Source organism: Phyllopteryx taeniolatus, chromosome 10 (assembly GCF_024500385.1).
Source record: "Phyllopteryx taeniolatus isolate TA_2022b chromosome 10, UOR_Ptae_1.2, whole genome shotgun sequence".
NCBI lineage: Eukaryota > Metazoa > Chordata > Actinopteri > Syngnathiformes > Syngnathidae > Phyllopteryx > Phyllopteryx taeniolatus.
Genome location: NC_084511.1, coordinates 5,632,303 through 5,658,164, shown reverse-complemented (window position 1 = coordinate 5,658,164; position 25,862 = coordinate 5,632,303). Strand labels below are relative to the sequence as shown.

Genomic DNA, 25,862 nt, shown 5'->3' with positions numbered 1-25,862 from the left:
TTTTCAAGAGGGGAAGTAAAAATAACAGTTTTGGGGTTGTTGTTTTTTCTAAGCTGAATGTGGAAAAAAGTTTCAAAATGACATCTTAAACAATTTTTTTCTTATCACAAAAACCTGACATTTGAAAAGGGGTGTGTAGAATTTTGACATCCAGTGTATCTCTGGATCCACATAACTAAAGTGTAATTGAAATACATAATTGTGTATTTTACCAGCAAATGTTGGTCTCAGACAGAAAAAAAGGTAATAAAATGAGTAAAATTGGAGTGGCTGCATCTACGCTTTTTTGTACACCTTATGAGTTGTGGGTTTTTTTATTCATTAAAAAAAACTTTTCATTACAGCTGTACAAACCGAATATTATACTCAAATATTTGATGCATACAGTGTGTAATGTATTGTATATTGACAAAAATATCCACAGAAAGTGAAAATAAACAAATAAAAGTTTGATTTTTTTTTAACCATGATGTGAAGGGATGTATTTGTTAAATTGCTCTCTCTAGCTGTTCTTATTTATCCCAGATTCCAATTTCTTTAACACCAAACCCATCCAATCATGGCTTTTGGTAACATTGCAATCATGGAAGTTACAGTATTAAAAAAGTGTGTCCCAACATTTTAGCCCAAATATGTCATAAAATTTCCATCACTTTTAATCTGATTTTTAAAAATTATTTGTATTTTTCATATAAAACTAAAATACTGTAGCTGCAGACAAAGAAAGTGTAGTATGATCCCTGGTTTGTTTGTTGAAATCCATCCATGATGTGTTTCACATCACCGGGACATCATTCTCACAAACTCTGAAAGAAACAAATGACAGGAGAATTAAAGAGGTGAGTTGAGTGACACAGTCAAAAGGTAAATAAGAGCTCAGCACTCACCCTCAAAGTCAACCAAACCGTCGCCGTTGAGGTCAACGTCTCTGAGAATCTCGTTTATCTCTCTGTTGGTCACTTGTTCCCCCATCAGCTTCTTCATGGCCTCACGTAGCTCCGTTAAACTGATCTGACCGTCGCCGTTGGAGTCAAACTGGGCCCAAAGAGAGAATGACACTGTGGATCTTTAATTAAGGCAAAATATTCAGAATACTTTACTGTGAAGGAAAGTTTAAGCATTTAAGTACTGCAGCATGTATTTTTTTTTTTTTAAAACAACCATATTGTGATATGCTTGAATCTCTGGAGACAGACATTTTTATTTATATTAGTTTCAACACTGATAATTAGCCACCTAACAAAAAAACGATGGGTTTGTATTTGAGTGAATTTAAATGTGAACTGCCCTTCTGACACTTAAAATACCAAGTATGCCGTGCACTGTTTTGTCTGCGCAGACTTGCTGTAGTTCTGTTACTGAGGTGAGTTCGGACAAGAAACTGTCTTTTTTCTCAAAAACAAAATACAAAAACTTAAATTAAATAAAATAAACATTTTTGCTTGCTAAATCACATGCCTGTAAGTATGATAAAGCTTTGTGAGAAGCATCATGCGACATGCAACAGCAACATGCTAAAAAGGGAGCAGTGATGCTGATGCTAATTGTGTTAACGTTTTAAATGCAGAATTTAGCATAATGTTCATTCAGCAGTTTTTCTCATTTTAACCACACCCATATGGTTGATGTGAATAGGTTGTGTTTCTGGAAAAGCTTGAAGAATACATGTGAACGTTGAACTAAGGTGTGTTATATTTTTGTGTTACAGTGGCTGTCACAGTTCTAGGGAAGAAGGATTCATCCGTCGTAAATACTACAGGCTTCGGAAACTCAGAGCGTTGTCGGAATGTGCTGAGTGCCGAGAGCGCACTCTGGCCACTCTGTCTGTGTATGTGTGCACTCGTGCAGCTCAACGCGGCAAGGGAAGAACAAGGGGAGGACATCGCAAATAATTACTGTACTGTATATTCGACAAAAGAAACATTATGTGGTGACCATGACCTACCTGCCTGCCTTTGGGGTTAGGGTTGTAAAATTTAAAATTGTGAACATCCCGAGAAATGCTGATTGACTAGCCTTTGGTGTACTTGTTGTGCTGTCGTCCACTGCACAGGTATTTGTGTATCCTGGTGTCATACAAATTTACATAAGTAATAAATAATATGCGGCACGGTGGCCGACTGGTTAGAGTGTCAGCCGCACAGTTCTGAGGACCCGGGTTCAGTTTGCATGTTCTCCCTGTGCCTGCGTGGGTTTTTTCCGGGCACTCCGGTTTCCTCCCACATCCCAAAAACATGCATAAATCGGAGACTCTAAATTGCCCGTAGGTGTGACTGTGCGTGCGAATGGTTGGTTGTTTGTATGTGCCCTGCGATTGGCTGGCAACCAGTTCAGGGTGTACCCCGCCTCCTGCCCGATGACAGCTGGGATAGGCTCCAGCACGCCCGCGACCCTAGTGAGGAGAAGCGGCTCAGAAAATGGATGGATGGATGGATAAATAATATTTAGGTGAATGTAGGTGATAAAAAAAAAAGGAAGAAAAGCTGCACTAATTACGCCACCAGCATGTTTTCAGGTAAGTTATCATTTTAATTAAATTGGCAGAAAATGACAATGTTGTCACAGATAAGGAAATTGTGAGTGAGGAACAAACCAAGTGCGCCAGCTGAGGCCATATCCCAGCTCCTAGCTTTACACACGTATTAAAGGTTACTCGACCAGCTTGCGTTTTTCATGGAGTACTACAGAATATAAATGAGTGTTTATCTAATCTACCAGCCAGCAACGTTTTGTGGTAATACTTTAATTATCGAAATGGGTCGCTTTTCATTTCCACAGTTTTTCACATTTTGTTCTGTTTTAAACCTGACCAGGTTATATAAGGGGGTTTCCCCCCAACCAGCCCAGGAACTTTGAGTTTCTGGTAGCAAAAGGTTCCTGTGCCCCATGTGGTTTGTGTTTGTATCACACTTATTAAGCAAATGAGGCTGATGTTGCTCATTACTGACACCTACTGGATCTTTAAAAAAATGCTGGGCTTTCAATGTAGCGCTTATCCTCACTGGGGCCGCGGGCGTGCTGGAGCCTATCCCAGCTATCTTCGGGTGAGAGGTGGGATACACCCTGAACTGGTCACCAGCCAATCGCAGGGCACATGGAAACAAACAACCATTCGCACTCACATTCACACCTACGGGCAATTTTGAGTTTTCAATCAACTTACCATGCATGCTTTGGGGATGTGGGAGGAAATCGGAGTACCCGGAGAAAACACACGTAGGCACGTGGAGAACATGCAAACTCCACACAGGCGAGGCCGGATTTGAACCCGGGTCCTCAGAACTGTGAGGCCGATGTGCTAACCAGTCGGTCACTGTGCCGCCTGTGTGTTTTTCAAAATCCACAAATATATTTGCAATTTTATACCTGTTTTTTAATGTGTGTGCATTTATCATGACTTATTTGTAAATATTCAATTTTGCTTGCGAATTGTTGAAAGTGTGTTTGTGGATCAGCGGTCACGTGTGTTTATGTTTTAGACAAACAACGCAGTTTTAAGATTCAAACGTGTAGGAAAGCCCTCCCTCCACCCTTTTACTTTTAAAATGTTTTTGTCCTGTTCGGCTGTTAGGTCAAGCCGAATGGAGGATCTGTATCCCTTTTATGCCGGAACAGTTTTACTGTGCCGCAGTGGAGTTTTTAAACTGCCACTGTGGTTTCTTTGTATTTTAATAGCTGTTTATTGAAAATCGGAGTCGAACAGAACAAGGTTTCTCGAGGGGAGCGAGAAAAGAAGACAACAAAAGAAAAAGCACTAACTGTAAACAAGATGAGAACAGTAAATCCTTATATATCTAGAAAAATGACACATTAGATGTGAGTGTTGTATGGGGCAGTAGTGCTCCACCCTGTGAGGGAAGGACAGGACAGGACAAGATAGGAGAGGAAGCATGCAGGACAAGGGTCGTGAACCCGGCTGTACAACTGAAGTGTGGTGGGAGTGGGAGTGTAAATTCTAAACTCTATAGGACCAGAGTGTGAGGGAGGGGATACCCAAGTAATTCGCATATTCATGAGTTATTTGTCGCAATAAGTGAGTGGCCTCACAACCGCTGAATAAGTCCCAGGGGTGTGTGTCTGCGGACACATGCAAGTGAATTGACACTGTTTCGCATGCACAAAGACTGTCAGAAGTGTCCTGTAATTACTGTGCCTGCACCGCAGAGGCGGAGGACCCCACCCAATCAATCGAGAGGCAGGATCAGGCCCAGGAGTCCACCCAAAAACAGCCTGGCTGAGGGGACACGTCCCACGCCGAGGGACTCAGGACGGTCCGCCGGCCCCACCGAGGCGCCACGACAACTGGCCACCTGGAGGTGGCCGCAGGGACCCAATGCCTACCCTGTGTATCAGTGCCCCCTCCGAGTGATGTGGTGCATTAAAATTTGGAGAGGCCAGTGAGCTGGGGGGGCAGGGCTGCCAGGCACTAACAGCCGACCCCCCCCCTCCCACCCAAGACCCACCGTGCCCCAGAGATGGGTGTATGTGGTGCAGGGCGGAGGGGCAGGGCGCCTGGACCAGGAAACAGCACTGCACTCTCAAAGGAGACAGCAACCACTGCCGCCTAGCGGATGGAGGGAAGACCTTCCCACACGTGATTTTTTTTTTCAACTTGAAACTGCCTTATGTTTGTCTCAAAAATAAATGTGTGTGCCCGCTGATCCACAAACGCACCTCCAACAATTGACAAGCACAATTTAATATTTACAAAAGATAAGTCATGATGAATGCACACACAACATTAAAACAAACGTGTAAATCACAGATATATTTGTGGATTTGAAAAACAAGTGTAAATAATTTCATATTACTCCCGGGGGGTGCTTTGTGGAAGCGGTGGAGCGCTGTGGCGGATTCCCCAGACTCGTTAGAACTGACATTGGCACAGAGAACGTTGTGCTCTGAGACATTCAGCGGTATTTACGGAGAAATGACGTTGATAATAGAGCAGCGGAGAGAGGTTATATCGTAGGGGCACGTACTGCGAACCAGAGAATTGAGAGCTGGTGGGGAGTGATAAAAAAAGAAGGAATCGAACTGCGGAGCACTCTTCTCGGAAAACTCAAGGATGAAGGATTCTTCACTGGGGATTTCGTTGACAAAGCCTTGTCACAATTCTGCTTTATGCCAATCATTCAGGTAAATAGTATTACGTAGTAGTAGTAGTAGTACGTAAGTAGTATTATGATCACAGCAAGAAACCCCAAAACTCTACCATCTAATCTGTATGTAATCTTAGAGATTTAAACTGTCAGTTTATTCATTATGGGTTTCTGATGCTGTAGACTTTGAAGAAAACAAACAAACAAAAAAACCACCATGGAATTTAAGAAATTTGTATTTGCCTAACGCACATTTGTTGTTCTTATCCACTGCAAAGGGAGGGTATTAAAAAGGAGTCATTAACAGGTAATATCACTCAAAACAAAGCGACCTGCCTTGTTGCTCTGTGGGGTGACACAGTATAGTAGGATTTCCAACGCATCTGGACCAAGCGAACAAAGCGTCGAGCCAGTGGGGTGTATGAAGCACAACGAGAGGCAGACAAATGTATTATGTATTATGATTACCAAAATAGCGGCACGGTGGACGACTGGTTAGAGCGTCAGCCTCACAGTTCTGAGGTGCGGGGTTCAATCCCCGTCCCCGCCTGTGTGGAGTTTGCATGTTCTCCCCGTGCCTGCGTGGGTTTTCTCCGGGCACTCCGGTTTCCTCCCACATCCCAAAAACATGCATGAATTGGAGACTCTAAATTGCCCGTAGGCATGACTGTGAGTGCAAATGGTTGTTTGCTTCTATGTGCCCTGCGATTGGCTGGCAACCAGTTCAGGGTGTACCCCGCCTCCTGCCCGATGACAGCTGGGATAGGCTCCAGCACGCCCGCGACCCTAGAGAGGAGAAGCGGCTCAGAAAATGGATGGATGGATGGATTACCAAAATATCTATGACAGTTTCATTAGCCTGTCTATGGCGTTTTGCATTGTACGTTGCCATTAAGTTAGTAGACTTTCGTATGAGAAAGTTAAAGTAGTTTGCTTAAATACACAAGTGTAATTCTCTTTGCTTTTTCTTTTTAGTTTTCAAGTAAACATCAACAGGGGGTGGCAAGAAACGCTACAGTACAGTACAGTAAAACTATTTCACTCGTTTTTGGAAGAATTGTTCACTGCCATCTGCCACACTGCTGTTTCTTGTGTAGTTCGCTGCCACCATAGGTAGCGCTCGTAAATGCAATTTTTGCGCGCAACTCAAGACAAAAAAATTGGCCAATAGAAACATTTTAAAACTATAAGTTGAGAAACACTGTTGTTCAATGGCCCCAAAATACCACAAGTGGGCACCAAAAGCAATATTTTATACCAGACATGCTTTGGTCTGAGCACAAAAAAGCAACTAGGTAACGGAGGATGCGTTGCCCCCCAAAAAATCTGTGGGGGTTCACTATACAGTACAGTATGTCCTAGCCAAATTTGAACCACTTTGAGTGAGCAGAGTAGCAGAATATCCTGACCTCTTTGAATGCATCACGTAGTTCTTTCACTCCAATCATGTCTGCAGTCTCTGACAACATTTTGGGTCCCATCAGCTCCACAAAATCTTCAAAGTCCACTTTGCCTCCGCCTGCAGGACAGGCACATTTGACATTTTAGACTTTGTAAAAAAAAAGATTAAAACAGGATTGTGCTGATTCTATGTTTGTGGTTCACTCACAAATCTGCTGACTGAGTTCTATGAGCTCCATCTCGGTGGGCATGTATCCCATGGTCCTCATGCACTCCCCCAGGTCTTTATGACTGATGTAGCCATCCTTATTCTTATCAAACTCCAAAAAGGCTTCGTGGAGCTCTGAAGACGCAAATGATAAAAAGTGGAAGTGAACTACTGTATGTTAATAAGTTTGATGTGGAGGAAAAAATATAAAAAAAAAAAAAAAAACTCACCATCCATCTCCTCGGGTCTCAACTCTCGGTCCTGTTGGAGGCAATGATAATAAATGTCATCTTGTCAAAATGTTTTACTGTCTCTTACTCATTCAGCAGGTTTATTATGAAACAGAGTTAAGCACAGTTTAAATACAGAGAAACCTTTTATGTTGTGAGGACAATGAAGAGATGACACTGACCATGAATGGAATGCCTACATTTACTATGGTCCATATTTTGAATCTGATATACACTCACTAGCCTCATCATTGGGGACACTGTCATGAAAGAATGGAAATTCACCCCCCCCCCCCCCCCCCCAAAAAAAAATCTGCATTTCTAAAAATAATCATATATATTCACACCAACGGACAATTTAAAGTTTTCACTTAACCTACCACGCATGTTTTGGGGATGGGGGAGGAAACCGCAGTACCCGGAGAAAACCCACACATGCATGGGGAGAACATGCAAACTCCACACAGGCGGGGCCGGGATTTGAACCCCGGTCCTCAGAACTGTGACGCAAGTCGTCCACCGTGCAGCCTCTCTCTCTCTTTCTTTCTCTCTCTCGCTCTATTTTTTTCCTCCATCTCGTACTCAAATTATTGCAGTTCTGCACCTTTGCAAACTACATTTATAAAAAAGTTGATTAATAATGAATCTGACTCCACTTACATTATCATCATTCTAAAGGCAGAAATTACTGCACTTCATTATATGGGGTAGATGTACCTAATAAAGTGTCCAGTGAGTATAGTTCAACCAGATTATGATCAAAGGTAAGTCTATATCCAAACCCAGTCCATCACCTAATGAAACACTATGTAAATGTGTGTAAGGATTAAATTGTAGCATTGTATTGCCATAAATTGCATGTAGCGCTAAACAGATTACATTTGTGATGTTGCCAGGCAACATACGTGAAGATTAGGAGAGTTTGTGGAAATAGAGATATTTGCAGCCCTTCAGATGCACATAAACACAAACTGAGGTTCACGCTCGCAAAAACGCAGCTTGATGCTGTGTCGAAAACTACAAAGAGACATTAACACACAAATCCCCTTTGATCTCTTTTTAACATTGCTTGCTCGGCTGGAACCCTTTTGCCCTTTTGTTACTGTCACGTTACATTCAGTACGCAATGTTGTACGTTTTTTCACACATTGCATAAAACGTGTGCAACGCAAATATCAAACAGCGCACCTTGCAAAAAAGGACCAGCTTGAACAGTCAGAATTAATTTCAGTGAAAATACGATATATATACACACACACACACACACACACACAGTGGGGCAAAAAACTATTTAGTCAGTTACGATATACCTCACCTATGAGAGACAAAATGAGAAGAAGAAAAAAAACATCCAGAAAATCACATTGTGTGACTTTTAAAGAATTTATTAGCAAATTATGGTGGAAAATATGTATTCGGTCCATAACAAAAGTTCTTACTTTTGTTAAAAATACTTTGTTATATACCCTTTGTTGGCAATGACAGAGGTCAAACGTTTTCTGTAAGTCTTCAAAAGGTTTTCACACAGTGTTGCTGCTATTTTGGCCCATTCCTCAATGCAGATCTCCTCTAGAGCAGTGATGTTTTGGGGCTGTCACTGTGCAACACAGACTTTCAACTCCTGCCAAAGATTTTCAATGGGGTTGAGATCTGAAGAGTGGCTAGGCCACTCCAGGACCTTGAAATGCTTCTTACGAAGCCACTCCTTTGTTGCCCGGGCGGTGTGTTTGGGATCCTTGTCATTCTGAAAGACCCAGCCACATTCTATCGTCAATGCCCTTGCTGATGGAAGGAGGTTTTCACTCAAAATCTCGCGATACATGGCCCCGTTCATTCTTTCCTTGACACGGAGCAGTCGTCCTGGTCCCTTTGCAGAAAAACAGCCTCAAAGCATGTTGTTTCCACCTTCATGCTTCACAATAGGTATGGTGTTCTTTGGATGCAATTCAGCATTCTTTCTCCTCCAAACACGACAAGTTGAGTTTTTACCAAAAAGTTCTCTTTTGCTTTCATCTGACCATATGACATTCTCCCAATCCTCTTCTGGATCATCCAAATGCTCTCTAGCAAACTTCAGACGGGCCTGGACATGTACTGGCTTAAGCAGGGGGAAACGTCTGGCACTGCAGGGTTTGAGTCCCTCGCGGCGTAGTGTGTTACTGATGGTAGCCTTTGTTACTTTGGTAATTCAGTAGGTCGGTGTGGTTGTGGGATTTTTGCTCCCTGTTCTTGTCATCAGTGGTCTTGTATGTCTTCCATTTTCTAATACTTGCTCACACAGTTGATTTCTTCACACCAAACTGCTTAACTATTGCAGATTCAGACTTCCCAGCCTGGTGCAGGTCTACAATTTTGTTTCTGGGGTCCTTTGACAGCTCTTTGGTCTTGGCCATAGTGAAGTTTGGAGTGTGACTGTTTGAGGTTGTGGACAGGTGTTTTTTTTATTCTGATAACGAGTTCATTAACGAGGTGCCATTAATACAGGTAATGAGTGGAGGACAGAGGAGCCTCTTAAAGAAGAGGTTACAGGTCTGTGAGAGCCAGAAATCATGCTTGTTTGTAGGTGAACAAATACTTATTTTCCACCATAATTTGCTAATACATTCTTTAAAAATCAGACAATGTGATTTTCTGGATTTTGTTTTTCGTATTTTGTCTCTCATAGGTGAGGTATACCGTACCTATGATGAAAATTACAGGCCTCTCTCATCTTAAGTGGGAGAACCTGCACAATTGCTGGCTGACAAAATAAATGTTTGCCCCACTATGTGTGCGTGTGTTTATGTGTGTGTATATATCTTGCTGGTGTCAGGCAGAAACCTATGTATAAATTTGTTCAATTTCGTATTTTATCAAAAATTGATACTATTGGTCAGTCCCCATGTGGGTCTGTTATTTTTACATATTAGAGACCAATCTAAAGTGTTGAAAATGACTTGCTCTCTTTAATGATGCACTGTTAAAGGTTCAACAAACATGCCGTTTTTTGTTAGTTTGTTTGTTTTCATGAAGAGTCATGGTTTTCGAGATGCAAGGATTCTGCTTGATGCCAGCGTTATATTTACACGATGTTGATTGTAATATCATTGATCATATTAATTTATTTATAAAATGTATTTATTATACTATATTCCCTTTTTTGGCGTCATGGCCTACTTGTTAGCACATCCACCTCACAGTTCAGAGGTCATGGATTCAAAACTGAGCTCCGACCTTCCTGTATAAAGTTTGCATGTTCTCTCTGTGCCTGTGTTGGTTTTCTCCGGGTACTCTGGTTTCCACTTACATTCCAAAAACATGCATTAGGTGACTTGAATACTCCAAATTGTCCGTAGGTTTGAATGGTTGTTTTGTCTATACTTTATGTGCCCTGTGATTGGCTGGCGACAAGCTCAGGGTGTCCCCTGCCCCTCGCCGAAAGTCAGCTGGGATTAGGCTTCAGCGCACTCCTGGCCCTCATGAGGATAAGCGGTACAGAGAATGGATGGATTGATCTTAAAGTTTCCCTTTTTAAAATGAGTTGCGTATCAACCTGTCAGTCAGAAATTGAGAAAAGAATCTTAAATTTGGTGTATCGTTACAGACTTAATACTTACAATAGATACCACAAGATACTTTAAAGTGCAACCAAACCCATTCACGTGTTTTGTTTCTAAATGCATTAAATATGTTTAAAGATAAGTGTCGAAAACGAGCAACGACTGAGAACAATATAGTCCTGAAGTGTTGAGATATGGCTTAAAACTCTTTTTTCACTTTGTAAATGTTCCTGACTTTGTGGGCGGGGCTAAAAACTAGCTCTATGATGTCACGGGGCTGGTGCGTATACTCCACTATATAAAAACCCAGCGCCCTTATTCCACGCAGTGGCCATTTGGTGGAATTGCACTTCCTTGTTCATAAATAAGTTCTACCAGTAAAGTGTGCAATTGGCCATGAAACTATGCCCACAACTTGAAAAAAATACATCTTCCCTGAATTGCAATGTGTTTGGTGTTATTTGGGCGACGTCTTGCCATCTGGCATCCATGCTCGTTGTATTGCGAGGCAGCGGTAAAACAGAGAGGATCCGCCGCCCCGTGGCGCCCACAGCCAGCGGTTACAGAAGCCACTTGAGGTCCAGCACATTTAAAAAAATAATAATTTCACCTGGTTGATTGCACTTTAACTAGCCCTATATTGAGCACAAAAACAGCAAAAAAGTGAGTTTTTCAGTGAATAATTGGAGCATCAGTACGCCCCAAAAATCTGTCAAATCGTGACAATAGGGGGCAACACTGTACATTGATTTTGTAATTGCTAGCATGGTGTCATAGTGGTTAGCACACAGTTGGGTTCAAATCTCTGTTCCGGCTTTACTGTGTGGATTTTACATCCTCTCCCTGTGCTTGTGGATTTTCTCCACGTATTCCCACTTTCTCCCACATTTGAATACTCTAAATTGCCCTTAGGTGTGAATGTGAGAGTGAAAGACTGTTTGTCTATTCGTGTCCTGCGATTGGCTGGAGGCCAGTCCCGGGTGTAAAGTCAGCCAGGATTGCCCCCACCTCACTCGTGACACAAATGAGCACAAGCGCTACAGAAAATAGATGAACGGATGAATGAATTGAAAAGTGGGTCAGTAGTTTTGTGCCATAATCGCAAGGGCAGACACAAGCTTCGGGCCCTAACCCCGCATCACCCCATGCGGGGTAAGCGTCACACAATTAAAAGTCAATCATTTATCCATGGAGCTGAACGATCGACCCCGAAGCGGTGATGCAGTAGATGTCGGCCGTGATGGAAGGATGAAGATGAGCGAGGAGGGTGCGGGCGTTCACAGCTTGTTACGTACGAGCGTCAGTGAAAAGCCTCGCTTGAGAAAAACGCAGGCGGGGCCCGTGATGTTTCGCAGCATGTCGCTGTTCTTCACCAACGTCCTGAAAGGATCTTTGAACAGCTGCTCCTTCAATTCCTCATCTTCTTCATCTTCCCCTTTCTGCTGTTGTGCACCCCGGGGGGCCCTCACTTCACTCCCCAGGGACCCCTCTGACACCCCCTTTAGAGGCAGACCAGGTGGTTAGTCTCGTCTTCAGTCAGCCATGTTTGCTGACATTTGAAACATAATCACATTTTCATTCATGGGGCTTTTCAGTTCAAAGAAGCATTTGAAAAGTTTCTATTTGAAAGAAGTTATTTGTCCCAAACTTTTTCAGCTCAAACCTAGCTACAGTAAGTACACAGCTGTCATTAAAGGAGACCTTTTATATATACTTTTCCCAATTTGAAACAGTTACCAGATCCCATCAATTAATCGAGTAATCAGATAAAAATGATTTTGCATTACTAACCAAAAGAACGTGCGCATGTGAGGTTGTCCACATGGGGCAGCCATCCTCGTGTTTTGCTGTAGTATCTGTGACTGTGTGTGTTTGGCTTTAAATGAGGGGGCCTGGCCTGCTGAATGATGTGGGCATCAGCAAATGAGTGTGTACAGTTGGTTAGCTGTTAACATGACTAATCTGTTAGCCAGTTGGCTTCGACATAACAGTACTTCCATGTAACCAAGACCATTGCTTTGAAATGGCGGTCTTAGAAACTTGGTGTCAGCCTCACTGTTACGTCACAACAATGCTGAACGGCTTCATCACAGACACATTTTTGGAAGTCGGCAGCTCACTAAAGATTTACTTGGTTGTTAAATTTCACACTTGATGGGTGTGCAGGCTCTGCAGAGTCAAACCATTAGATGTCTATCATTTTCCATAATATGTACTTGTGACCACAAACTAAAAATCTCTTTGCTTAAAATCCCTTTGTGTCCCTGCTAGCCAATCAATAATCGCTCCTGTCGGCGACCCAATTGAAACAGCCCATTTCATTCAGTCATTTGGGTCACACAACCTGACGTTTAGGAGACGGCAGCTCCTCATGCAACATTCAAATGTTGCACTGTGTTTGGAATACTACCTAAAAATTATTAAAAAATGATTGTCAGTATGTCAAACTGTGTGAGTTCGCCCAGCCAATCAGTGGAGACAAAAGATCATTATATGAATACATGTTCATTAAAATGTAGTTAAATATATAAATATTACAATATAACGTACATAATGATAAATGTTAATATTAAACATAATTAGGCGGCACGGTGGACGACTGGTTAGAGCGTCAGCCTCACAGTTCTGAGGAGTGGGGTTCAATCCCCGGCCCCGCCTGTGTGGAGTTTGCATGTTCTCCCCGTGCCTGCGTGGGTTTTCTCCAGGCACTCCGGTTTCCTCCCACATCCCAAAAACATGCACGTTAATTGAAAACTCTAAATTGCCCATAGGTGTGAATGTGAGTGCGAATAGTTGTTTGTTTGTATGTGCCCTGCGATTGGCTGGCAACCAGTTCAGGGTGTACCCTGCCTCCTGCCCGATGATAGCTGGGATAGGCTCCAGCACGCCCGCGACCCTTGTGAGGAGAAGCGGCTCAGAAAATGGATGGATGGATAAACATAATTAGCATTATTTATATAGCCGATTGATAATAATATAGAAAGTCACATATGCCAGACTTGTCCAGGGTCAAAATGTTACATTTCTGAGGGCAGGGGTGCCCCTAGGATGAATTTGAAAGTGAAAAAAATACATTTGGGTTGAGGAGAATTTTGAGAATTACGATGCTCATGTAGAAAATGGAGTGAAAATAATTTCTAGATCTTCATAGATGATTTCATTTGAAGTGTAATACTATATTTCTCAGTTCCAAACGCCTGTGTCTTTAAGTTTTGTGCCTTTTAATACAATCACTGTGATCAGGTACTATAATGATAAACTGAAGCAAAGTTTTCTTGGGAAATAATGCGGTTGTTTTGTGAAATCATCCCCAAAAAATAGATTTTCCTAATGTACTTGTATAGCCTTTACGGACGCGTATTGTTGCAGCCTTGCATTAAAATAAAGTAAAAACTTTATTTATATTAAGTATGCTGCGATTTTACCGGTCTGGCCCGCTTGACATCAAACTGGAATGTATGTGGCCCTTGAACTACATTGAGTTTGATACCCCTGTTTTAGGGGAACTGGGGAATGTACAGCCGCTGGGCCGTTTGCATCCCGCCATGCATTTCTTGGAAAAAAAAAATACGTACATTCCAAACCATTTTACCCAAAAATGCTAATAATGAATTAGTTTTATCTTTGCATCATTTTTAACACAAATGGACCTGAAATAAAAACTCAATTGATTTGAAATAGAAAATTACTATTGAAAATCAGAAAATACTGTAAGATGTTATCTACCAGTGTTACCCAATGAAATTAGTTAAATTCTTACCGTCCTCATTTTTTCTTTCATGGATGATTTGGTGCAATTGCCCATCACCCAACCTCCCACCCTCGTTCTTCTTCTTCTTGAAACTCTTTCTCTCAAGTGCTTCCTTCTTTTTTGCCTCTTCACCAACTGCTCCTTTCAAAACACCAGCTATTCCATTGCAGAGAAAACCTTCTCCTAATGTTCACCCGTACTGTGATCTGATGCCACACAGTAATAAAGAGCACCTCTAATCCATGCCAGTAGTCACAAGGATGACTGACTCCGCCCACCTTTGCCTGGCCCCAAGTGTCATCACCGCACATAAACCAAACTAATCGTCCTAAACTAGTGTCAGTTTAACACTTCACTCAAGCGGTCCCTGTGTGTTTCTCTTTTTACACTGATCAAGTACTGTAATCTCCCTTCTTTCCATCAAGCTCACACATGTTGCATCAGCACCCAGATGACTTAATCTCCAGCAAGACCACTTTTAGGAGGAGAATTAAGAGGACAAAAAATAGAAGGGGATTAATCGCTGCTGTATCAGATTAAAGAAGAGGGTGCGATGATAAAACGGAAGGAGGAAAGGAGACAAGGCAAGATAAAAACAACAAAAATGGAGAAATTGGCATCTATTTTAATTTAGTTTTGATCAAAATAAAGTGGTCAAGGGCATATTAAATTTCTGTAGAAATAATTGACTCAGAATGTTGTTTTAATGAAAGTGAAGACTGGTGCAGAAGGTTAGTTCACTCAACCAAGCCAACAAGTAGTCATAAATCAGGAAACAATTGTGACTACTTTTAAATATTAAAAGGGAACCTTTTTCAGTCAACAAATTCTATCAGTATATGAGCATCTGTGGGTCAAATGTTTTGGGATTTTAGAGGTTCTATTTGCTTTTAGGCAACATGGTGGATGACTGGCTAGCATGTCTGCCTCACAGTTCTGAGGCGCAGGCCCCCCTGTTGAAAGTTAGCATGTTCTTCCCGTACTTGTGTGGGTATTTTTGCAAATTGTGATTTCCTTCCACATTGCAAAAACACGGTAGGCTAATTGGAGACTCAAAAATGTTGAATCTAAATTGTCCATAGGTGTGTCTGTGAATTGGGCCCTGCAATCAGAATATGAATCAGAATCCTCTTTATTTGCCAAGTATATCAAAAACACACAAGGAATTAGTCTCTGGTAGTTGGAGCCACTGTAGTACGACAATAGACAGCCATTTTGACAATAAATACTTTTGAGTAAATAAAAACACACTACAGAGAGTGATTTAGCCTCTAGCAATTTAACGGCGTGAAGAAGCTGTTGGAATGTCTGCTGGTTTTAGTTAGCATTGATCGATAACACGGACCTGAGGGAAGGAGCTGGAAGGAGCTGGAAGAGGTGGTAACCAGGATGTGGAGGGTTCAAGAGGATTTTGCATGCTCTTGTCTTAGTTCTGGCAGCGTGCAAGTCCTGAATGGTGGGCAGGGGCTCTCGCACTTCAGGTCCTGAGAGACTGTAATTCCCAGGAACTTGAAGGTTTCGATTGTTGAACAGGGCAGTTGGACAGAACGAGGGGAAGCTGTGGCGTAGGATGCCTCCTAAAGTCCACGATCATCTCTCCAGACTTGTTCAGCTCCAGGTTGTGTCGGGCGCACCAAAGCTCCAGTCGCTCCACTTCCTGTCTATACACAGACTCCCCACCGTCTTTGATGAGGCCGATGACTGTGGTGTCATCTGCAAACTTCAGGATTTTGACAACCGGGTCCGTTGAGGTGCAGTGGTTCGTGTAGCGAGAGAGAAGAGCAGCGGAGAGAGGACACATCCTTGGGGCGCCCCCGTGCTGGTGGTGCGTGTAAATGAGGTGGCCTCTCCCAGCCTCACCTGCTGTGTCCTGCCCCTCAGGAAGCTGTAAATCCACTGGCAGATGGCAGGCGAGACACTGAGCTGGAGAAGCTTGGAGGAGAGGAGTTCGGGGGTGATGGTGCCGAACGCAGGGCTGAAGTCCACGAACAGGATCCACACGTAGGTCCAAGCACCATCGAGGTGTTCTACTCCCATGTTGACTTTGTCATCCACAGACCTGTTTGCTCAAAAGGCAAACTGCAGGGGATCCAGCAGGGGTCCTGTGATGTTCTTGAGGTGATCCACCACGATGCGTTCAAATAATTTCATGACCACAGATGTCAGGGCGACAGTAGTCATTCAGACCCAGATTGCAGGTTTCTTGGGCACTGGGATGATGGTGGAGCGTTTGAAACAGGATGGGAATTTACGCAGTTCCAAAGATCAAGTGAAGATCACTTTGAAGAGTGGCGCGAGCTGGTCCGCGCAGACTTTGAGGCAGGATGGGGACACGAGGTCTGGGGCTGCCGCTTTGTTCATCTTTTGTAGTTTGAAGATGCATCTCACGTCCTGTTCACGAATAGTCCATGCAGAAGTCTGAGGTGCGATGGTGGTCGGTGGTACGGCTGGGTGGGTGTGGGGTGTGAAAGTGTCCTTTTCAAATTTGCAGGAGAAAGTGTTCAAGTCGTCAGCTAGTCCTCTTTTGTTCTCGGCTTGAGGGGGGGGGGGGGGGGGGGGGGGGGGGGTTAGGGATGGTTGCTTGTAGTTGGTTAGCAATTTCAATCCTCGCAAGACTGACTTAAGAGTCGTTGGCAGTAAACTGTTTTTGGCTGGAAACCAGTCCAGGATGTAGCCTGCGTCTTTCCCGAAGTCAACTGGGCTAGGCTCCATCTCACCTTGACACTAATGAGGACAAGCAGTCTAGAATATTGATGGATGGGGTTATTTGTTTTTCAAATTTCATGCCAGGCCACAACAAATGCCTTTCAGTGTTCACCTGCTATTCACAAGTGGAATAGTACACGCGGCACGGTGGCCGACTGGTTAGAGCGTCAGCCTCACAGTTCTGAGGACCCGGGTTCAATCCCCGGCCCCTCCTGTGTGGAGTTTGCATGTTCTCCCCGTGCCTGCGTGGGTTTTCTCCGGGTACTCCGGTTTCCTCCCACATCCCAAAAACATGCATGAATTGGAGACTCTAAATTGCCCGTAGGCATGACTGTGAGTGCGAATGGTTGTTTGTTCCTATGTGCCCTGCGATTGGCTGGCAACCAGTTCAGGGTGTACCCCGCCTCCTGCCCGATGACAGCTGGGATAGGCTCCAGCACGCCCGCGACCCTAGTGAGGAGAAGCGGCTCAGAAAATGGATGGATGGATGGATGGAATAGTACACACAAATAGCAAAGATCCATGAGTAATTGACGCCAATCCTAAAATATTTTGTAATTGCATATAGAGGCAACGAGATGGCGGCAAAGCGTTACTTTTCTCTTCGACAGGTCAGTGTGTTACATAGAAGCATGCGTAATTCTGAATATAGGATTAAGTTGTAAAAGATATGCATGCGATTGTTACATTTTAATGATGGATGTCTGCAAAATTAAGATTCAGTTCAGTCATGTTTGCCTGGCACGTACATTTTAAAGTCCTCATTAAAGGGTAGCGGGTGAGCTGACTGGCTGAGTACACCCTGGACTGGTCACCAGCCAATCGCAGGCCACATATAGATCAACGACCGTGAAGTTCTTGCGCTAATAATAATAATAATCAAGCGTCAACTGAACATGTATGCTAGCTTCAGCTAGCTGTTTATTTTAATAAGCCTGCAGTCGTATTATAGTTCTGACTCGACTTGGTGCAATCACATTTACAAGGTCACCTGAGGTGACACTGCCATCTGGGTGACATTTAGGCGAGCCCACGTCACTTCAACGAACACGCTCACATTCACACCCGTGGACATTTTCAACGTCTTCAATGACCCTCACATGCATACTTTTGGAACCCTTCACCTCTCGACATGGAAGCAGATGTGCTAATCAGGCCCCACCCTGCTGCCTGTGAAATTAATCAATAAATATAGTATAATAAATTCAGATTTGGCATCTCATTGAAGTTGTTTGATTGGCGAATTTATTATTTTATCAATTTCCGTCTTTAAACTATGTAACTGACTTCGTACATGTATTTAGGTTCGGAGGCATGCCTTTTTTAGCGCCTCAGAGGTCACTGATGAGATTTATAGTATGGAATTATGGATGATAAAGAGGATGAAAATGACAGCAGGAAACTGGAATAGATGAAAAATGCTTTTTACTGTTAAAAAAAAGAAGAAGTATCGGTAATGGCAATGTTTGTTTTGGTCTGCTGCTGTATGCAATTGTTGCCACTAAAGGGAGCCAAAGACAAAAAGTGTCATCAGTGATCACAGGGCCACAGTGATGGGACACATTTATTTATCTTTAACCCCCTTTTTAAATGAATAGAAATATATATATATGTTGTAAATTGTTAAGAAATATTAATTCAAATGTATTCTAACCCAAAGTATTGCCCAAAGTTGACAGGGACAGACTCCAGCTAATCCTAATGAGGACTGGCCGTATAGAAAACGGAGTGATGGATGAATTTTACCAGCAGTCATACATTATTAGGATTTATTTTCCGAGTGCTTGATTCTTCTATCCGTGAAAGAAAGGTCAGGTCTTGTTTTACAGGGGGGGGGGGGGGGGGGGGGGGGGGGTACTTGAAGATTTTCATTATTCGCGGGAGGGTTCAGTCCCAAGTCACTGCACTTGGATAATTTGGATACCATGCACATAAAACGCTTTCTGCAAAAAGAAAATCGGCCTCTAATCTCAACTAAAAGCTAAACTAAAGCAATCCCAAAATGGGGAGCTTGCTTGCAGGCTGTGGGGGCGACAAGCTGCTACGTTTGTCCATCTTTTCGGTCCCCCGCAGTCAGTGATTTGACTCCTGCTGTCAATTTGAATCATTACAAGATGGACCTGATTCAAGTGGCATCCCCTGACTGGTGGGTCGCACGTGGCCTATCTCAATGGGAGCCAATAGGTGCTGCTTTGATGATGCAGCAGAACTAACCTCAATCCTCTTTCTTTTTTTGATTTCCAATTTAGAAAATGATCTTGTAAAAATCTTAAAAGTGAAAATCTTAAGGCTGCCGCACACCAAGTGACACGGCTAAAATTGACTGAACTGTTATGCAGTGTGTGTGGTTTGGCAACTGTTTTCACGAGTGGGCGACAAGTCGGTCACTGGTTTTACCGCCGGCGCACACTGTCGCAACGTTCAGCCAATCAAAAAGCACAAAAGCCTTCACTCACGCTAAAAAATACATTTCTGGGATTTAAAGCAAGCGGGAGAACAGCCGTCACAACAATACTTAACCATATTGCTAATGTGCCTATGGATGAAAAAGCAAAGCTTGTGGGACTTTATTTCCAGAGGCAGTACACTCATGAAAGACTCAACCAGATGACTGTGAGACCAAGTGACACCCCAACTAACTGACACCATTAGGACTGATTAATTAGTAGCTTGATTCCCTCTTATCGCATTACAATTCATTGTGTAAAATAGGTTATTTGTTTGTGTGTGCATGCGTGGGTGTGTGCATGTGTGTGTGTGTGGGGGGGGGGGGGTCCGCATTGGGTACTGATCTGGTGTCAGATGTTCAGCAACTGGTGTCCGCTGACAAGAGCTGTCAGTCAGGAACAAGGGATGAGTGGGTGGATGGGTTCCGTGTCACTTGATACTAATTATGTAAAGGCATTATCTAATCTTCTTCATTTGACAAAACCTAATATGATGGAGCGAAAACCTACTGAATTATAGTCGTTACCTCAAGACGTTGGACCTTTGGTAATATTGTCAGTGGCAAACACCTTTGGGTCATCGCTTTCTGCACGAGGGGTAGGTGGAAAATGCCCCTCCAAGTGACTTTTTTAAATATCTATATATGTATATATTTAATATTGGGCTTTGATTCAGTTGCAAAATTGATATGCATGAATAAACCTATTATCTTGTCAGTTTTGGAGGGAGTTAATTCCCTTACTACATGTGCCTCGTGGACTAGCATATTTGATTGGTCTGCTCTGGCAGTTAGGATTGAGTCCTGTGAATCAACAAGTGGTCGCTCAAATTCTAAGGAACGATAGCACTTTGTTTTTGTTTTCCATCCATCCATTTTCTTCCGCTTATCGGGTGGGGGGGGGGGGGGGGGGGGGGGGGCAGCAGCTTAAGCAGGGAAGCCCAGACTTCTGATATCAACTTGAAATGGTTGATATGGCCGTCAAGAGTATGAGTAGGTTAGCGCACCATACGCACAGGGTGCCATTCAAGCTAGGACCGCCACTGTCCCTAAGTGCTTGGTTGTTGAACTGTACATTTTTTTTTTTTTTTTAAGGCCACTGGAGTTGTGCAACACTTGCTGGCGTCATTAATCTGACTTGAGTTCACTTTTGTGTGGGCTGAGGGTCCAGCAGGAAATGAGCTTCTAATTAAATTTGTTTCTTCCGCTCCTTCCCGATCGTGCCGACACTCAGCATCTTATTTTTGGAACTGTCGCATCACCACTGACATCAGCTGTTTTTTTTTTTTTTCTGGAGAGTTACATCCTCCTCAGTGTAAGAGGGAATCAGAATGACTCACAGGCCGCAGCGCTACCTTAATCCTCGGTGATTCTATTTCTCTGGTTTCTCACACCATGATCTTTCATTTCTGATCCAGTGCTGACAGATGCAATGTGTATACGTGCACGTATACGTGACGGCACAACCCTCTCTCGTGTCTCTTGTGTTGCCGTGTGAGTGACACGTGATGCGATGTGACGGCAAGCCGGTGCACAATGGCTGCCTGGATACGGCCGTATCATCATATCTCTGGTCCGAGCGTGGCCTTATCCGTTACGGATTACGCTTTCCTAATGTTTCCTGAAGTAAAGGAGCTTAAATCCTCTCCAACACACGCTATCACATCCTTAACGTTGATGCTCTATATACAACTATGGATGTGTTTAACATATGAACATGGGCTTTACGTGGTTTTTTTTTCCTTTTAGAGTTTCAAATAAACGGAGGTTCATGCCCTGAATTTTGAATAATGATGAAGTAACATTAGATTTACAGGTACTTACTTTGATCAATGTCTACTATTCAATTTACAGCATGCAAAGTTTGTAACATTTGATTAATAAACTGTCCACAACTTGGCATAAAAACCTGACCTGAACAAGAGAAACGGATGTCATTTTCGGATTCAGCGATGCAAAATTGTCCTAAATCCGTTGGGAAAAAAAAACACAGACAATTAATTTTTTGGGGGTAACTGTTATTGTCGTTATTCATCATCAATTTCAAATGTATTGTTTTACAAAAAAAAATTAAAAATAAATAAATAATACTCTAGCACAATATTATTTCTTGAGCAAGATCAAATTACAGTTATTTGCTTGCATTCCTGAAAAAATAAAATAAAAATCCTCTTGTGGTAAAATGTTATGCTTGATTCCATTGAGAAGCCCAGTGAGCTGGATCAAATCTAAGTATTAAAAGTTGATTTCAAAGTCCTAAATGGTCAAATGTCAGGAATTTGTTTATATGGGAAAAGTCCAGCGCAGTTCTTCTTTTTATGACAGTGTAATACATTCGTTAAGCACTGTATATTATGATGAAATAATCGGAACTTCAGAGTGGCAAAAGCACCTTCGCCGTCACATCCCCTCCCCCTACTCGCTTTGCTCCCCTCTTCTCTACTCAATTCGCAGCCCCCCTCCCCTACCTATTCAAGAGTCCCTGTTTGTCTTTGTAGCAGCCAACTGGCCTCTCCGAGGTCCTTTTTCCCTCTCAAACAGACGTTTACATTATGTGTGGTTCTAAATGAACAGAGCGATGCAACAAAGTCTACACCAGGATTTTTTTGTTTGTTTTTTTTTGTTTAAACTTTTCTCGCCGCAAAAAAATGTGCTTGAAGTGGCCTTAAGGTTTCATACTGGACTGGTGGAAAAGACCCAGGGTAGGTGTAGGGAAGCTACAGTGAACCCCAGCCTATTTGCAATTCGCCATTCACAAATTTGAATATTCTTGGTTTTTTTCTGCTATCCACTGAAAGACTCATCAATTTGTGCATTTTCTGCTGTTTCTGCCATAAGATAGAGCCAAAGCCCTGGCTAATGCAAATGTAGTACTGTAATTGTTGTTAAGGAATGTCAGTGATGGCGTAGTGGACAGGTGTCAAACTGGTGGCCCGGGGACCTGATCCGGCCCGCCACATCATTTTAGGTGGCCCACGAAAGCAAATCAAAATCGTGTATTACCATTGAGATATTTGCAAGTATTTCTTTGTTACCAATTCCCCTTTGAAAATAAATGTAATAGTTGAAAAACATGTTTTTATAGGCTTCTGATTTCAAAACTGATTATTCATCAATGTGTTGTGGATACTGTAATTAGAGTATATGAGCTAATCTTTCATTTATATGGGTCCACAGTCGTACGGCCCTCCGAGTGAAGTCATAACTGCGATGTGGCCCGTGACAAAAGTGAGTTTGACACCCCTGGCGTAGTGGTACATTTGCGTGACTTTGGTGCACGCAGCATGGGTCCAGTGCCCACTCAGTGATGGTGTGAATGTAAGATTGAGTGGTTGTCTGTCTCTATATGGGCTCTGCGAATCCAGACTGTAGTCTGCCTTTCACTCAAAAGCAACTGGGATAGGCTCCATCTCCCCCGTGACCTTGAACAGGATGAGCGGCATAGAAAATGGATGGATGGATGGACGGATGTTGTGAAGGAAGAATTGTTGAAGCGATACAGTGCATCTTGACTGAGAGACTAAGATTTGTGTATTTAGGGGAGGAGCTAAATTAAGCCTGGGTTGTTAGTGAGCGTTATAGAGAGTCTTTGCGGCATGTGCTTGTCCTCACGCCCGTCTGGTCCATTTATGTCAAAGTGTAATAATCTTTATGCCATTTATTTCGAAGGTTATATTTTTAAGATGAGTTTGAAATAATGATAAGACTGTTTTGGGATCATAGTTTGTGGTATATGTACAGTTAAATATAAACAATTTGGGGGGAGTTGCGTCAATGTCAATTTCTGACGTTTTTTTCCATTAATAGAAAGAGGTTCACTGGTACACTGGGTAGGTGGAGCAAGTATTCAAATAGCTCTCGGTCTGGTTCACATCTGTTTTGTTTTATGCATTGTCATTAGAGTAGCAATTGTTTGGGTGAGGAAGTGGTGGAAACACACACGACAGCTGACATTGAGCTACCTGTCCAAACACAGAGTCCACGATGGGCAGCAGGTCGACAGACTCATACTCCTCCACCTCCTCTCTGACGTTGTCTTTCCTCTGCGCTCCCTCCATCATTTCCTCCAGCCTCTGCTCCAGCGTCCGCCCGTTCTCGTAAGCCGTCTTTGGGATTTGGCCGCCTCTCTGATGGTGGATGACCTGAGGTGCGGACACTTGGATGTCTGGCGTGATGCCTTCTCCCTGCTCGCCGGTATGCTTCCTCCGCTTTTCGACTTTCTTTTTGATGGCGGCCTGCACCTGTGGCAGAAACGTGGTTTGAGAACCTCAGGTCGGACTAGTATCAGTCTTACACAATCTTAACTCTACACTGCTGTTGACCAGAGGGGGAAATGAGCGACTATATTGTACTCGCACACACTAATTCAGGGGTGTCCAAACTACATCCCGGGGACCAGTCGCAGGGCACATAAAGACACGGACAACCATTCGCACTCACATTCACACCTTCACTGAGTGGGAACTGAACCCACGCTGCCTGCGCCTAAGTCAGGCGAGTGTACCACGACACCATCAGTGACCCTGTGTTGTTTTCCTTCATTGTAAAAAGTCTTCAATTAACCTACCACGCATGTTTTGGGGATGTGGGAGGAAACCGGAGTACCCAGAGAAAACCCACGCAGGCACGGAGAGAACGTGCAAACTCCACACAGGTGAGGCCGGGATTTGAACCCTGATCCTCAGAACTGTGAGGCACATCTGCTAAGCAGTCTCCCCCACCGTGCTGTGTTTTTTCATGGCATCATAATATATCTTGGTCATCTTATTAAAATATTCGTAATATTATTAATACTGCTCAGCATCATGCAGTGCGCTCATCCCCCTTAGGGCCGCAGGTGAGCTAGAGCTGTTTATACCATTCTGCCCAGGTTTGTAATAAGATCCACACAAATAAAATCCTAAACGTCAAATCGGCTACATACTGTAGGAAATCCATTTTAGCTCAAACATTTTTTCGCGGTCCACCAAAGTTGTTTTTAAATAATGTTGCTGTGTGTGTACGGGAGACGGAATAAACACACCTGTTTGGTGGTCCTCTCCTGTGGCACGCTCATGGATGCAGCACCGCCTCCCGCAGCCGTCGACTCTCGAATGATCATGAACATCTCGCTCCGACACGGGCGCACCCACCCTCTCTCTCTCCCGTTCGCTCTCCCCCTCCCTCTCTTGTCCCTCGTAGCTGCTCTCCTCTTTTTTTGTATTTTTATAGTGCAAAAATCCGATTCAGTCAGTTGAAAAAAAGGTTCTTAGAATTCGGGGTTTCCCTCAAAAGTTGCTTCGTCTTTGCGCTCTCAAATTCAAACCTAAATGTTTGTCCACCCTTCACCCCGTGGGCCAGATCTGAGCCGAGCGTTTCCTTCGCTTGTGTCCTCGCTGTTGCGCCTTCTTCAGTGCAAATTTCTCTCTTTGTGGCTTTTTATCATTGTTTGTCTCGCCCCCGGGATTAAGTTCCTGCACCTCTGCCCTCACTCGCTATCTCTCGGCCTTTTAGGTGACACCCTATACCTCCTGTGCTTTACGTCTCACCCTTTCTACCTGTAGCGCGCTGACCTTCCTCCTCTTTTTCAACATGGCCATTTAGGGATAACGCTCACTTTACATCCACAAGCACCCGTCCTTCCTTATGTGTGTTTTCTCACCCTCTAAATCCTCATTCCGTGTCCCTTTTTCAGTCATTTTTGCCTCCTTACCATCATTTCTCCGGGACAACAATCTTTATTAGAGTTGCAAATGGGTGGAGAATTTCCAGTAAATTTCTAAAGAAAGTTAAAACGGAGATTTTGGGAATATTACAAATAGGAAACTCTCCATGGGATTTAACTGGAAATCGAAGTTAATTTAATTCAATTTAAGGTATCGTATTCCAGCATAAATATAACCATTTTGTTCATAAGTAAGCAGACATCCATTCAAAATGGATTGCTCTCCTTGCCCACATGCCAGGGTATTACATTACCTTAACTGATTCAACTTGTCTCCCACTTCTCTCAAGCTGCGCCGTAGCTGAAACTCGCTTGTACCCCAAATCTTGGGTCGCAAAACAAATCCACTAAGCGATTGCTCGTAGTTTGCCCTAATAGTTTTAAGTTCCCTATTAGGAGCCAACCTTCAATTTAAAAAAAATTATAATTTCCTGGTTTATTTCCTTTTATTCCCATACATTCCCAGAGAGTTGGAAATGCCCATCTTTAAAAATTCCTGAAATTTTCCAACCCTAATCCTCAATGCTTCTCCTTTTCCATCTGCATCTACCTGCCCTCAAATCTCCTTTTCACATCAGGGTCACGAACTGTATTATTTCCATTTGCCATTTGTGTGAGTGTGGTGTGGTGCTGCTATGATCAAATAATTTGTTTGGGCTCAAATGCATCACCTCATAGTGCTGCTGCATGCATAAACTATTCCTGCAAGCACCACTGAGCACACACAGGTGAATGTTTCATCTCTATTTTTAGATTAATCACTCAAAGCCAACCA

The 25,862-nt window shown here is 43.2% G+C and overlaps 1 protein-coding gene across 5 annotated transcripts; it reads right to left on the bottom strand.

Moving 5' to 3' along the window:
- Positions 1–321: 321 nt before the first annotated feature.
- Positions 322–25,862, bottom strand: cabp2b (calcium binding protein 2b). 5 transcript variants are annotated; one of them, XM_061788014.1, is made up of 8 exons: positions 24,407–25,843; positions 23,346–23,624; positions 11,776–11,979; positions 6,942–6,972; positions 6,712–6,846; positions 6,512–6,621; positions 888–1,035; positions 322–806 (listed from the first exon to the last, which is right to left on the bottom strand). In XM_061788014.1, the coding sequence occupies exons 1-8, from the start codon at positions 24,488–24,490 to the stop codon at positions 781–783; spliced, it is 1,017 nt and encodes a 338-aa protein (XP_061643998.1). In that variant the 5' UTR covers positions 24,491–25,843; the 3' UTR covers positions 322–780. The 5 variants fall into 5 exon arrangements, with proteins under 5 accessions (XP_061643998.1, XP_061644000.1, XP_061644001.1 ...); XM_061788016.1 differs by lacking the exon at positions 11,776–11,979 and having other exon boundaries at positions 24,407–25,833; XM_061788017.1 differs by lacking the exons at positions 23,346–23,624; positions 24,407–25,843 and adding an exon at positions 14,241–14,568.

Excerpts from the sequence above, each read along its gene's own strand:
- cabp2b (XM_061788014.1), bottom strand. The coding sequence starts at position 24,490 with ATGTTCATGATCATTCGAGAGTCGACGGCTGCGGGAGGCGGTGCTGCA. Across the intron at positions 11,980-23,345 it reads TGGACTCTGTGTTTGGACAG|GGGGTGTCAGAGGGGTCCCT; the intron begins GTAGCTCAATGT and ends CTGCCTCTAAAG. Across the intron at positions 6,622-6,711 it reads AGAACTCAGTCAGCAGATTT|GCGGAGGCAAAGTGGACTTT; the intron begins GTGAGTGAACCA and ends CCTGTCCTGCAG.